The 15,316-nt window shown below is 43.7% G+C and overlaps 1 protein-coding gene across 1 annotated transcript; it reads left to right on the top strand.

Annotated features, from left to right (window-relative positions):
- The first annotated feature begins 657 nt into the window (after positions 1-657).
- Positions 658-6,023, top strand: LOC115493789 (cell surface glycoprotein CD200 receptor 1-B). The gene is made up of 5 exons (XM_030265577.4): positions 658-1,041; positions 2,284-2,598; positions 3,504-3,758; positions 4,530-4,629; positions 5,437-6,023. The coding sequence occupies exons 1-5, from the start codon at positions 903-905 to the stop codon at positions 5,504-5,506; spliced, it is 879 nt and encodes a 292-aa protein (XP_030121437.4). The 5' UTR covers positions 658-902; the 3' UTR covers positions 5,507-6,023.
- The last annotated feature ends 9,293 nt before the right edge of the window (positions 6,024-15,316 follow it).

The following is a 15,316-nucleotide window of genomic DNA, read 5'->3' as shown; positions in this document are numbered from 1 at the left end:
AGGTTATAGCCAGGTGGGGATTGGCCTTTTCTCCCAGGCAACAAGCCACAGGACAAGAGGATGTAGCCTCAAGCTGTGTGAGGGGAGGTTCAGGTTCGACATTGCAAAGAATTTCTTCACAAAAAGGGTGATTAGACATTAAATTGGACTGTCCAGGTGGAGTCACTTTCCCTGGAGGTGTTGAAGAAACCACTGGACATGGCAGTCGGTGCCATGGTGTAGCTGACAAGGTGGTGATCAGGTGGGACTCAGTGATATTGGAGGTCTTTTCCAACCTAATTGGTTCCATGATTCTGTGCTATGAACTGTAACATATTACAACAAGGACTATGGGACCGAGACAAATCCCCACCAGCACCTAGGATGATGTGAAGATGATCATGTAGCAACCATCTGGTAATGGAGCGGAGAGTCAGTGAAGAGTGAGAAGATCCCAGCCCCTAATATTGCTGTGGGTCCAGACTGTAATGTGAGGGATGAGGAATCAGATTGTAAGGGTATAATTGCCCAGGGGTGTCTTTGTTCTTGGTCCCTCTTTTGAGGTCCCTAGCTTGAGCTGCCTGATGTCATAATTGATCTGTGCCAATAATCCTGCCAAATATAGATGAGAGCTTTGTAATTTTTGTTAACAGCAAGATCCAATCGAAACATGAAAAATCACACTGATCGGGCTTTGTGCAAGTTCCGCTGTAGACTTTGTCTTCTCACAGTAACACTGGGGACAGTAGGCTGGACAGCCACTGGGAAGAGATCAAATACCAATATCACTTTCTCTCTGCTCTCCAACTCTCACCAGAAAAAGCCTCATGCAAGGAAGAAGAACTGTCTCTTTGTAGCTGTACTGTGGGGCTCTAAGGAGCAGAGGAAGAACAGTGGCTCTGGCTTCAGGATCACTGGCAGGAATGCTGGGGAACTCACAGCAAGCTGGACAGTGCAAGAAATCCTTCTCACCCACAAAAGCAATGACTACTTTGAAAGTTGTCAGGAAGAGCATTTGCACCATTGTCCTTCTCACCATCGATACAGTCACAGAAGCTGCAGGTACTTCTGGGGGTACTTTGGCACCATCTCTCTGTTAAGGGCAGGGGAGGAAAAGGCAGGGTGTTAGCGTGATATGTATTCAACAATTTTTTGGGAAAGAAAAGCCTGGTAGAAGGGATCATTACAAATTGCTGAAGGAACTTTTTGATGGAAACAAGCACAGAACAAAGGTGGGGTGAATGTTTTCACACTTTCATTCTTCTGCAGGACGGGGAAGTGATGCTGAGGGAAAAGGGACCCGAGAGATACTCTCCTCAAACATAGCTTTCAGTCTGCCACTAAAACCATTACTCAGCCAAAAAAAAAAAAGAGCAACTTGTGCCCCACCAGTGACACAGAGAACTGAGAGATCAGTGGTTTACTGTTCCAAAGTTTAATGGCCACCTACTAAAAGAGGAAATGAGTGAAGTGCTAAATAGAGATTTGTTTGGACTACAGCTATGGGTATTATTCCTATAAACCCGTTAATTTTGAAGTTTCATTCACAAACATTGTGAAATCAAGGGATTGCTTGCTTTTAACTTCAGCAGAAGCCAGAGGACACAAAAGTCCCATTCCCTCAGCTACTCTTCACACTGGATTATAACCTCACTCTTTCTTTCTGTCTTTTTTCCTCTCAGTCTCACAAGTGCCTCACAAAAGAGGCTGCCTTTGTACATGTAGGCAACACTAATGCACGTATAAGAAAACCCTGAGACATGAGGCAAAATCCTTCCCTCCTACACAGAGCAACAGCAGTGTTATGTGCACCTATGTAACGCCTGAGAGGTGCAGACAAGGCCTTTGCACACAGTATTGGATTTTCACATGAATGCAGAAGTAAAAGTTTATTTTGTTGGCATCAACAGTTACAGAGAAAAGCCACTGTCATGTGGCCAGAGGCAATAGTCATATTTCTGTATTTTAGGTCCTGTGAGCAACCCACAGGAGGATTTGCTCACACAAGGAGAGTCTTTGGATGTGGAAATGCTGAAGACAATGGACAGGAGTAGAGTCCTCCTCCAGTATCCAGTCTTACCCACTAAGATGACCCTCAGTGGGAAATTGGTATTGCAAGCGTTGGCTGTGATAATCCATAGCTGATAATCCATAACCCACAGCTGTAGTAAGAGATGACAGATAAGGTGCAGATGAGCACAGCCATGGCCTCACACTTGTTTGTAGCACTGCAGACATTTCCCTGTGAAGTCCAGACCACAACTCCTGGGCTCCTCCTCACACATTCTCTTTTTTTCTCCTCAGGGAACAACTCCTCAGTGTTAGTGATGACTGTAGGTAACAGCTCAGTTCTCACCTGCCCTCTCAGAGGAAATATGACTATGCTAAAATGGACAATAACCCCCAAGGCTGGAGGCCCTTGCACCTTGGTATACAGGGTTGATACAAACAGGACACACAGAACAAACTGCAGTGACAACATAGACTGGACATTCCAAGCAGGTCTGCCTCCTGCCCTTGAGATACGGCAAGTGGGAATCGCCCAGGAGGGAAATTACAGCTGCGAAATGGCAACAACGGAAGGGAATTTCCACGACACCTACCACCTGACCGTGCTGGGTAAGGAATGTGAAAAGGTGCAGCTGGTTTTTTTAAACTAAGGAGTGTAGGGTTTGATTAGATATTCAGTATTGTGAGGGTAGTGAGGCACTGGAACACTGATTGTCCAGAGAAGCTGTAGAAATCCCAGTGTTAAAGGCCAGGTTGGGTGAGACTTGAAGCAACCCAGTCTTGTGGAAGTTGTCCCTTTGCGTGGCAGGGTGGTTGGAACTAGAGGATCTTTAAGGTCCCTTCCAACCTAAGCCATTCTGTGATTCTTGCTGGGATAAACTCATGCCTTTCATCAGGAGTATCTCTGTGTCTCCTTTCTCCTTATTCCCCATAACTCTTCTTCCTTTTGCTGGTCCCTTTTCCCACTGTCTAGTTAGAAATGACAGATGTGAAGCAATTTCCCATATACACACAGAGGATATGAGCTCATCACAGAGCTGTGATGAGGCTCAGCTGGATGGGGGAAGAGCTGTGCAAAAGGGAAAAAGAGAGTGGTTCTTCCTCTCTTGTGTTTTGTACCCGCATTGCTGCGATGGGATGGGATGGGATGGGATGGGATGGGATGGGATGGGATGGGATGGGATGGGATGGGATGGGATGGGATGGGATGGGATGGGATGGGATGGGATGGGATGGGATGGGATGGGATGGGATGGGATGGGATGGGATGGGATGGGATGGGATGGGGTGGGGTGGGGTGGGGTGGGGTGGGATGGGATGGGATGGGGTGGGATGGGATGGGGTGGGATGGGGTGGGATGGGATGGGGTGGGATGGGATGGGACGGGACCTCCAGCCTTATTCTCCTCTTTTCACTGGGTTCAGTTTGGGTTCATTTTGGGTGGAGAACAAGAGCAGCTCAGCCCAGCTGTGCCAGAGTAACTCCATGCATGTCCCCTTGCTGGTGCTCTGCAGCCCCCCCGAGGCTGAGCCTGTCCTGTGATGAGCAGGGCAGCCCCGTGTGCGAGGCAGCGGTGGGGAAGCCGCCGGCTCAGCTCTCGTGGCTCCCAGAGGGCAGCTCCCCTCCAGAGGAGAAGTGCCACGACAACGGGACAGTGACTGTTCTCAGCAAGTTCATGGTGTGTAGTCCCAATGTCACCAATGTGACCACCTGCATGGTGTCCCACCCAGCTGGGAACTGGAGCCAGTCCATAGCCTGCTGTCCCTCAGGTGAGCTTCCCTTTGTGTGTTTGGTTTTCAGAGCCCTGTGCAGCCCTCTGTTCCTGCACCAAGCAAACATGAGTGGCACTGGCAGGATTGCAGCAGGAAATGTGCAGCTGAGTTTCCAGTAAGAAATTTGCTGTGAGGGGGAAAGATGAACACAGCTGCTGTCAGAACTGTAAAGCCCTTTGTAAAGGAGATGGATGCAGTGGATTTGCCATCCACCTCCAGGGATGGATGGAAAGGTGGGATTAATTCAAAAAGTCATGACACACAAATGTGTCAATGGTACGATCACCGAGATCTATGTATTGTAATCCAGTGGTGCCATTACTTGTTCCTAACTGTTTGGTTCCACATCGGTTGTGACAGGAAAAGTGAAAGCCAGCTTACAGCTCCCAAAGCTGGCTGGTAGATGAAGGCTTTAGGGGGTGAAGTTGAAGATGTTACTGTGATGTTGTGGGCAGCCATAGGTAATTGACTGAAATACTCAGCTGGATGAGACTCAGAGCTGAGATTTGCTGGGATGCACATGCAAGGCCTTCAGCAATGCTGTGGGCAGGAGTGGCTATACAGTGAAAGACAAGCTTCCTCCATCAAAGACCTGGGGGGATGTTGTTTCTTCCCAGGTGTGTGTCTGGCACTGTATTCCAGCTGCCTTAGGTCATCCTCTAAAGTACAGGACACAGAGAGCACTGTCCAGGAGATGCCATCCTGGCAAAGGCACAGGGGAAAAAGGGTCTGTGAGATGTACCTAAAGAAGCATCTGTTTCTCCTTAGAGAAAAGTGGATGCTTTCATCCCTGTGTCATCAGCCTTACTGGCCTCATGAGTCTCCTCTTCTTGCTGGCTGCTTTTGAGCTCTACATCTTCTTTAATAGGTATGTATGAGACACAATACACACAAACCCCTTTGGGCAGTCCAGAGAAGCTTAGAAGGACTTCTGATGCTAATTCATGGCATACAGTCACCTCAGTCTGTCTCAAATCCATCAGTCCTGCACATGTTCATGGAAGTTTGTCCAAGGACTGGAACAGCTCAGCTGGGGTAGACGGGAGGGAGGGGAGTCCACACCTGGCTCTTCCTGCTCCCGTAAATCATTCAGAAGAAAAAATACAAAGGGAATGGTTAGGGGTTTTCCACCTGATGGAGGGTTCTGAATAAAAATTGCCAGGCTATGAAGATTAAAGAAGCAGCAAAATACCCATCTGAGCTCAGAGCTAGACTTTTGGCCTCTTTTGTGCTAGGTAAAGAAAGCCAGGGAAGGTAGGGTCAGTATAGACAGCAGGAAGTATTACATGAGAGATGAGCAGGTCTACTGCTGTTGTAACTGTCGGGGATTTCTGGCAGCTTGGCTGATTATTCTGCCTAAGCTGGACTCTGGCACAAGGTGCAGTTGCTGCCCTGAATTCCTCTGCAAACACCACAGAGGCAGAACTACTGTATTTGAGCCACATTTTAGCTCCACTCTGTGCCAGGGCTCTTGGCAGCTCTCCTTTGGGTGCTGGCTGGAGCATGGCCAGCTCTGGTCATGCTCATTGGAGACCACAGACATGAAGCCTTATGATACTGGGTTTCCCTAACAAATAAAAGGGAGGAATTCTGGTTTTACACTCCTAGAAACCAAAACTGCATTCACACAACAGCCTTGTCCTCACACTTACAGTGCTGGTGCCTTGTTTCCTAGGACAATGTCAAACCTGTGCAAACCAAGGCAGCTTCCACCTGCAGAGGTGTCTGGGCTTGAGCAGAGATGAAAGAAAGTCCTGTTAAGTGTCAGTGATGTGGCCTGCATCAAGAACTCAGCAGTAGCAGAGCACTCAGAAGAAGGAAGCAAACATCTACAGTGCAGCCAGTGTAATTGTGCAGAAGAATAGCATGCAAGCTGGATCCTCCCCAACCCTGTCAGCTCTGTCTTCCATCCTCTCTCTAGTGCAACTACAGATGTTGTTACCACACTTGCAAGTATCAACCTTTCTGTACAAGGTCAGATCTAACATATATGCAATTGGAAATTAACTCATGTTGTATAAAATTAGGTCATTCCATTTCAGGTGCCTTGTATTGTAGTAATTAAGTAGCATGTCTTCTAGAAAAAAAAAAAGAAAAAAAAAAAAAAGAAAAAATGTTTGTGTGTAATAATTGAGCAGCAGCCTTCCCAGGACAACCACACAGATCTGAAGATAAATTTGAGCAACTCTTATCTTTGCTATAAAAATTTTGAAGTGTTTCACTACCAGCTACAAAAATAAAAACAAAAACAAAAACAAAAAAGGAGAGTACCTTTTTGATTTGAACAGTTATTTCTGTGCTACATGAAGCATAGAAATTATTTCAATCCTGAGAAATTATTTCAATCCTCACACTAATTTATCTCTTAGCATAATCCAGAGAGCTGCAGCCCACAGAACACAGGTCTTGAATGTTAGTGTCTTTAAACACATCTTACTGGTCCTGTCACAAGGGAACTCTTGACTTCAGTTGTTCATCTGATGACATACTGCCCTTGCTAAGCCTCTGAACCATGGAAAAATACTTTTCTAAGGCTGAGTTAGTTTGCATGACAAGTACAAGGAGGAGGAGAAGGCAGAGACCAGAGAAGTCCAAGCTGGAACACGACCTAAATCTTTGTTGTTCCTTCACTGCTTCTACCCAGGCTGGACCCCATCTCTCCTGCTTTGTGAGCGTTATTTCAGATCTGCATCAGCTACTGAAGGAACCATGGCCAAACTCCTCATCTAAACAGTTGTGATCAAAAAATCCTGCTCTTCAGTCTTAGCACAGTAACCTTTGCAGCAGTTATCCAGCTTTATACCTCAGAGGAAATGCTGTGTCACTGCACTCCTTCTCCTGTGCAGCTTTTTTACTGCTGTCCTGCTGCCTCTCACCCTTTCCTGGTGCAGCCAATAAACTGGTATAAATCCCTGCCTGAGGAGGCTTCTGCAGGACACCAGCAGGATGTAGACAATGATTTTGCGGGCACAGCACCATGAAACTGCTCCTTTCACATTTACAGACCCAGCTCCATTCTGTCCATCTGTTAACACATGGAGCTGTTTGGTCACAGCAGTCTGCATTCTGCAGAGCTGACACACAATGAGAATGCACCCAGAGATAAGAGCTAGAAGAATAAACAATTCAGAAGCTAAAAATTATATTGCTAATTCTTATGGTAACCTAACTACCTGGAGGCCAGTAAGGAGAAAACTATAGGGACTTTAGCTGGTAGTTGTAGCTGTCCTGGTGTCTGAGTTTCCACAGTTCTCTGCTTGCCTACAATTCGTGTTCAGCTCCATCTCCTCTCTGCAGCAGCTGAGCATCTCTGAGCACCAGCCCCTGAAAACCTTTGTGCTTCTCTGCTCACAGGCTCGCTCTGGGGTTGGACCATCCACAAAGCCACAGCTCTGCTTGAGATGTGTTACAGACAAAGGAACCACACAGACAGGATAACCTCCCTCCCCTCTCTTCACAGGCTCCAAGGCAGGTCACAGTTTCAGAGATACCAACAAAGATGGGACCTAGGTCAGCCACAGCCACCAGTGTCCGTGGTATTCAGGGCACGTTCTTTGTGAGCTCCACTTACTTTGTTTCTTTAGCTTTTCTCCAGATTGGCCAGGTCTCCAGCCCGAAGGAAAAATATCTCACAGCTTTTGTTACAGTTTCCATTCAAATAGGTCAGGATCTCTCTTTCCTCCATGAGAGTAAAAGAGATCAGATTCACATACCAGAGTCCACAGGGTCCTGTAACCAGCCTTACCCCTATTCTTTGTTCTATTTACTTTCAAATCCATCCCAAATCCTTCTGCAGGAGGGAGCATACAACCTGAGCATTCTGGAGTCAGAGTCTCAGCACAGCTCCTGGGTAACTCCCAGAGCAGACAAGAGAATCTCTTTCCTCTCTCTGAACACTGCCCTTCTTGCTGGTGTTCAGTACACAATGATGACAAATTTGGTTGGAGTGTGCTAGACTAGTTTCTAGACATGACTGCTGTGCAGCTGTTAATCAGCATGCAGCACACCTTGGGAGATATTTGGCATGATAGAATTTGTCTTTCCAAGCCGCTGTTATGCCTGATGGATACCTGCTTCCCTGGAGATGGCTGAACACCTGCCTGCCAATAGAAGGTAGTGAATGAATTCCTTGGTTTGCTTTTCTACACTTGCAGCTTTGTCTTACTATTAAACTGTCCTACAAATTTTCTAATTTTTACCCTTCCAATTCTCTTCTCAATCAGACCTGGGGAAGTAGTTAATGAGCAAGTGGCTGTCAGGGGAAATTGTTGTTGGCCAGGGTCAAATCACAACATCAGAAAAAAATTGCATGCATTTTTTTGTGGTACTTGTCTTTTTGTATTTTTTTTACATATACCAGTGTTAAACTATTGTTGTCCTCAAAAAATAAAAATCCCAACAAAATAAAATAAAACATAAAACCAATCCCAAACCAAAATAATGAGCCAAAACCCCCTAATACCAACTAAAGGAAAATGCTTCTGATAAATATGGCAAGAGTGATGCTCCTTGCTATTTCATCCATGGCCCAGTGGATTGACCTGTTTGGGAGCAAGGAGCTCAGGGAGGTCAGGGAAATACACACCAATTGCTTCTTAGTGTTGTTATCCCCCCTGCTGTTGGACATTTGCATTAGGAGCATGCTACTAATCAGCAGGTCGATGGAAAAATAAAGGAAGAATATTCACTGCAGGAGCTACAATATAATGATATTGGCCGGTGTTCTTCAAGAATTGGATGTCTTCCAGAAGGACAGGGCCAGTCAGGAGGTTGACTTAAGATTTCCTTGTCACAAGGTCACACTGCAAACTCACAGCAGAGAAAGTATCACAATGACCTTTCTTCATCTGCTCCTGGAAGAAATGGGGAAAAAGGAGTGCATGTCATAGGGGCTTGTTTTTGGGGCAACAAGTGGCAGGGAGCAGCTTAGAAAAATGTTCATCTTTTTTTAGGAAACTAAGAAGCCCCAAATCTAGAGGTTTCCAGCTACATATCCATGCATGCCAGTTGCTCTTATGTGGCTTTTTGGCCTGATGATTTCTCTGTGTTTGGGAAATGAGATTTTCCTCAAAAAAAAAAAAAAATAGGTAGGCAAAGATTCTTATTATGGAAATCTCATAACTGAAACTACTCAGAGCAATCATCAAACTACTTTTTACTGACATGTAAAGTTGAGGACAGGAGGTTATTCTGGAGCAGACTGCAGATCCAAGTGGCTGCTTGGGGCCCCTGCCCAGTGAGACACAGATCAAGTCACATGCCTTCAATAAAGACATGCCGGATTTGGGTGTCATCCAGAAAAACAAAAGCGTTTTCTGGGGAAGACAAGGAGCACATTGTAAGTGAGAGAAAATTGTTCACTCCAGAAAATTAACTGAGTTTACTTTTGTGAGGGTTTTCTGGTGTTTCATGCTGTCACTGAAGCATTCTCACTAGTAATAACATGGGCTTCAGCAGTGACTGAGTAACGAAGGTAGTGACTGGACCTGCTCTGTGCAGCAGGGAGAGCAGGCAATGTTGTGTGCCTTGACCTAAAGACTTTTGGCATGATCTCCTACAAACTTCCTATGGACAAGCTGGAAAAGTAAGGGCGAGATAAGTGCACAGTGACATCGACGTACAACTGCAGAGCTGGAAATACCCTTCTGATGTATTTTGAATTTCTGAATGCCTCAATTTGCTTCAGCCAAAAATGCCTTAATATTAAATATTCGGATTCAACATTTAGAAAGACCTTTGAGTCTTCCCTGAAGTCTACCAACAATAAGAAAATGCACACCAAAAAATCCCCACAATGAATCAAGTGCCGTTTTGCATTTTGGCTCAGTTTAAACTCTCTGACTGCCCTTAAAGATAAGTGCTGTTATTTGCCTGACACATAAGATAGAGATTAAAAAATAGATAGCATATTTTAGAACTGTTACTTGGTTTTACGTGTAATAAACACATGAGAAAGAACATTGGCAAGACTATGTAGCCTCATACGCCAAGATATGAATAACCAGATTAAAAAAATATCTAGAGGCATATCAATAAATGTATTCCCATGCAAATATAAGAGAAATAGCATTCTCAGTCCACATTTGAAGCAGGGAAAAGGTTGGAGGTTAAAAGAAGATAACTTATCCCCCACATTCACTTAATTGTTTTGTATATCATGATGCAGCAGCAAAAGATTGTACTCATGTAGCACTTGGCATTATGCTGGTGAATATAGTCCTGGGTGAATTACTCTCTATGATACAGTCATTCCTAATAATGCTCTGAAGATGTGTAGAGCCTGAGACTTGAGACAAATTAAATTGCCATGTAATCTAGAATCTTGGAGTTTATTTTAACTGGATCTTTGCTTTTGTTTCTTCTTCAAACCTAGCCTTTACCTCACCCTTATTTGCAGAAATAAAAGAAACATATTGTAGTCACCCTGGTGAGTGAGTTTCCACAGGAAAACAAATGTAGCACAATGGAAGGTACTCAACTAATTTGAATCAGTTGAGCTTTGCACACACTGTCAGGACACACCTCATTAACAATTGTACTTGTACTGAACATTTCATTCAACTTTGAGCCCAAGGAACTTGGTACAGCCAGGAGCCATCACTGGGTCAAAATTTCCAAGTGCCACAGAGAAGTTGCTCTGGTCCTTCCCTGCTAGGGCCGGTCAGGCTGGGATTGAAGCAGTAACATCATCACTGCAGATGGGGGTATCCAGCCAGAGCATGAGAGAAAAGAAAGCAGTAGCATCTCTTTTAGCTGCTCCTTTCTACAAACCCAGCCACAGGTTTCGCTTCTCTTGAGGACAGCGAGGCTCAGCATCTCACCCTGGCCACAACAGGACCATAAACAGTCTTTGAAGATTTACCCATTTGCAGATAACCCAGTCTTGAACTCTCTTGGGGGAGGACAGAGAGCGCACTTCAGACCGGGAGAACACATTACTCCAAGTTCTAGCATGGTATCTGTGTCAAGCAAGTGATAGGCTATCACCAGATCTAATAAACTGTTTCCCCTGCAGTTTCTTTTATCCTATAGACACTCAGTTTGCCTCAGCTGCAGGTCATTCCAATGAAGGCCCAGCCACACATAGTCAAAATAACTAAGTCCCTTGTTAATTCTTTCTGCATTGTCTTTCCCTGTGGTTTGTGTACACTGCCACATTCTGACTAATTACTGACTGTAAAATAATGTACATATGCTATGCAATGTTTGGGCCTTTTCTTACTGCTTCTAACTGCTTAATTTTCAAATCTTTAATAATGTGCATTTAACATAACTTTCTTTGCTATTTTTTTCCTATCATCTTCTTGATGTAGTATGTAGTATGTTCACTCTAATGGTGTAAAGTGAACAAAGACTAGGTAGAGCTTCTTGTGAGAAAACAAGCCATTGCTTCTAACTTTCCATTACCAAAACAGAGATCAGTAAGTTTCAAGTCTTCCCCTGCCACACATGCTTATTTGCAAGGGAGAAAATCTGTGACCACAGGTTCTTTTAAGTTTTACTTGGTGTATCTGTCCATCAGAGGATTATGAAAAATCCACCCCCATATTTTCAGTGTGTGAGCTGTCCAGAGACCTCTGTTCTATTTATCTTAAATTAGCAATACCTTGCTGGGTAAGCACCTCTTAATCTTCAGCATGTTTACTCACACAATAGCACTTCAAATATGCATAGGATTATAGTTAGAAAACTACATGCAATTACCTGCTCAAGAGAAAACAGGAAGTCTGAAATCTGGAACAAGGCTGAATTTAGGTTAGGCTACAGACTGTGGCATCTTAATCCAGAGACCATTTTCTTTCATAGCAGTGGCTTCGGGACCTTCTGCAAAGTGAAATGTATCACTTTGGAAAGGGATTAGATTAAAAAAGAGAGGCTAAAAAGCTTTAATCCAGAAAAGAACACCCTGAAACCTGAGTAGGAGGAAAAGCCTTTTATTCTGGTGAAATTATACCATGGTTTTTTTTCACAAGCAGGCTTTAGTCAAGTCCTGTTCAGAATCATGAGTGAGTGCTTGTAGATAGGATGGTTGCAATCAACTCTTAAGAGTGTGCAACAGTGCCCATTATAAAAGTCTGTTTTCCTCAGTTCATAATATTATCAAATGTTAGGAGTTTGGGCTGGAATTATCTGTGGTAAATATCAGCCTCAACCTGATTTTTTTTTGTTTACTTTTTCATTTAGATGAATAATTTGATAGCATTTTACTCATACTAGAAAGTGTTGATAATCTTTCATTTGAAAACCTGAAGCAGTGACATATCTGAGGTTTGGTGGTAAATGTTTTGTAGCATTGACCTTTCTGTTTGTGCTGAGTCCTCATAAAGGCCTGGCCAAAATTAATCAGGGGACAAAGACTTCATAAGTGTACAATTCATATATGCAGTGCACTATTCACTGACTCTTTCTTCCCAAAGAAGACAGTCATGTGTGTTCCTTTCTTACCAAAGGAACATTCAGAGAATGAAAGCACAGGTATGGTCCAGTGCTGCTATAAGATTTTATACCCAGATATGTGAGTGTAGACCCAGATCCTAGGAGTCTTGGCAAAAGCAATTATAAAATTTTGAAACAGAAAGATTACTAAAGACAGGAAAATATCTGTTAAATATGTTGTTTATTGTGATAAATTGAAATTCAAGCCAACTCTAAGCATTTAATTAGGAGCAAAATAAAAACAAAGGGCTAGGCCTGCCATTTCAGAAAAGGAAAATGGAACAAGAGTGACACAGCCCTAGGTGAGTAACAGGACAGAGAACAAGACCCATTGCAAAGTCAGGGCGATTTAGGATTGCTAGATTTGTCATGAGCCTCTAGGGTTTAGAGGAAAAGTCCCATAGGACCATCTCAAGAAGAAACCTATAACCATGACCATCAATCCAAATCTCAAGTACTCTTGAAGAGCAGCAAGGAAACTGAGGAAGAGTGACAAACAAGTGTCACTCTTGTCACACTATTTAGTCCATATGCCTCATGCAGAATGAGGTTTTTTTAGGAACTTGCTTATAAAGTCTGTTCCTTGTAGACTACATAAACCTGAAAGTCTGTGTGCCAGAACGATGACAAGGGTGAAGAGCTGTGAAAAAACAAATTCTAAATTTACCTGCCCTGTGTGGGTCAGTAGCTGTCCTGAGAGGCTATGGCACTGAGATTCTTGGGTTCCACTTTACAGAGGTTTTCCACATAGAGACACTGTTCTCTAAAAATGGGTCAAAACCAGCAGAGCCGGTGGTTGAAGCAGAAAGTCAGGAACCACCCTTTCTTTCTGCTTTTTGCCTCTAGTTATTGCAACACCATGAGTAGTGGCACCTACTTCTAGCTGGCCCCTTCTAGCCATTGATGAGAAGGAGTACTGCACAGTTTCATTACTGGAATTACATGCGTCCAAAGTCTGTGTGAAAACCTTAATTTCATTAAGTATTTTGTATCTCACTCATTCTCTGGGAGGCCTCAAATCTGCCAGTGAGTGTGCACCTCTAGAAGGGAGACATTGCAAGGATGCTTTTTCTACAGAGAAATTCTGTGGTTGTTCTAGCTTCTGGGATATGAACAAATAAAATTGTTCCTTAGAAGCAAGCAGATGCTGTGGATAGGTTTATTTCCATTTTATTTTTTCCTGTATCACTGAGCCACATGAAGCTGTACTCAGTGTTGGGAATTTTCACAGAAGCCATAATATGTCTACATTGGAAAAAATACCTCTTTGTTTTTTTTTTTTTTGTTGTTTTTTTTTTTTGTTGTTTTTGTTTTTGGGGGGATTTTTGTTTGTCTGTTTGGGTTTTTTTGTTGTTTTTTTTTTTTGCCTTGACATAGTCAGCTCTTTTCTTAGGACCAGAAGAATGACCATATCAATGACTAGATACAGCAAGAGACAGAGACAAACCTGTTACGGTCTGATTTTGGAGGTTTTGAGAGATTCCCTGTGCCCCAGACATTTCTTATTCTTTTTCTCTGACACCACTATGTCATTAGTAGTACATCTGAAGAACACAGGTAAAACTAAGATTTACACTTAATATAATTGGTATGTTGACTGTTAGCTAAAAGAAGCTTCTGCAGAGACCAGTCCTTGTATTAGTAAGCATTTGAGAAATTATAAACATACTAAGAGACACCACCTAGGCATGCACGCTTATGTGTGTACCTGTGTGGGCACTAGAGTTTCTAAGCAATGTAAACACTGCTTTTAAAAAAGGGTTTTTTTTAATTTTCTTGAAAAAAAAGACAGTGTGGTGTGTAAATCAGCCGTCAGAGCAAAGAGAACATTTTCCTTTTGCACTGAGAAGCAGCACAGTAAGCACTTCACAAAACTAGATTGGGGTTGCTATTAGTTCCTTGTGGTAATGCAACTGCGTGACAGAAAGCCACAAAGAATCCTGTAGCACAGAGCTACACTGCCCTGAATATATTTTTTAAATTGCCATAAAGATCAAGTCTGCAGTGAAAGTGGTCTTGCTGCAGCAGAAAGGTGCTTGGTTGTTATAAATGGGAGCGCTGATCATGTATCTAAGCAAGTAACTCTACCACTGAGATAAGTCAGGTGATTGTTTTAGTATTTTAGAGATGGGGAGCAAAGGACAGAAACCTAGGATATCCTGTCAGGCCTGCCAGTAATTGCCAGAAGGGGCAGGAGCATATTACAATAATAGAGGGCTCTATCCAGCACAGCTTCTCATGTGGGCAAGTATCCAATGGACAAATAGGCCTGACAAGTGCTCCAAGCTCCCCCAGGCTATGTGATTTTGCTTCTGATGATTCTGAACTTTCCAGAGATAGACGGTATGCACTAGAACAGGCATATGGAAGAGGATTGGTACCAGTTCCCAAGCTTGAGGTGCCCATGGCTTCTGCTCCATTCCTTATGTTCTCTTGAAGTACCTGGGAGGCCTTAAGTTTTCAGGACATTGGCTGAGAACTCCACACTTTCTAATGCCTGAGCACCCCTTCTCTGCAAAAACATCAATACCACAAACATAAGAAACCATGTGTTGTTAACATTTTGTAGAAGAACTGGGGGGAAGCTGTGTAATTTTCACATTTTCAGTGCTAATGAAAGAATATATTTTTTCCACTAGCTCTCTGATATGAAACACAGACAAGAAGAAACTCCTACCCCATTTGAGCTTTGCCGTGGGGTTTATCAGCCACAAATCTGCCCCATAACAGAGGCAAGGCAAAGAAGATACAGGAAGCCCAGCTCTACAAAATGACACAGGGTGGAAGCTGCCCAGCTTCAAGGACCTAATAATCCACCAGAACAATGGGGTGTCATGGCACAGAAGTGAAGAGAGAGCCATGACTCTGGTTGCTGAAGATGTCTGCACAACAGGAATCTGGCACAAGCCAGGCTGTATGGAAGACCCGTGGGAAACAGATGAGATCAGGCCTGAATATGAAGCGCAAAAGCTCCTTGTGCCTGGTGTGAGAGGAGCACAGGTGCAATGGGCAAGTCAGACTACTCTTTGGAACTGGTCTCCCAGATATAAACATGCTCCAGGATAATTGGGTGATATGACAGAAAAAGCTGACTAGAGATCTAAGTCATCTGGGATTTA

The sequence above is a fragment of the Taeniopygia guttata genome, chromosome 1, assembly GCF_048771995.1.
Source record: "Taeniopygia guttata chromosome 1, bTaeGut7.mat, whole genome shotgun sequence".
Lineage (NCBI taxonomy): Eukaryota > Metazoa > Chordata > Aves > Passeriformes > Estrildidae > Taeniopygia > Taeniopygia guttata.
This window is presented reverse-complemented; position numbering and strand designations above follow the sequence as displayed.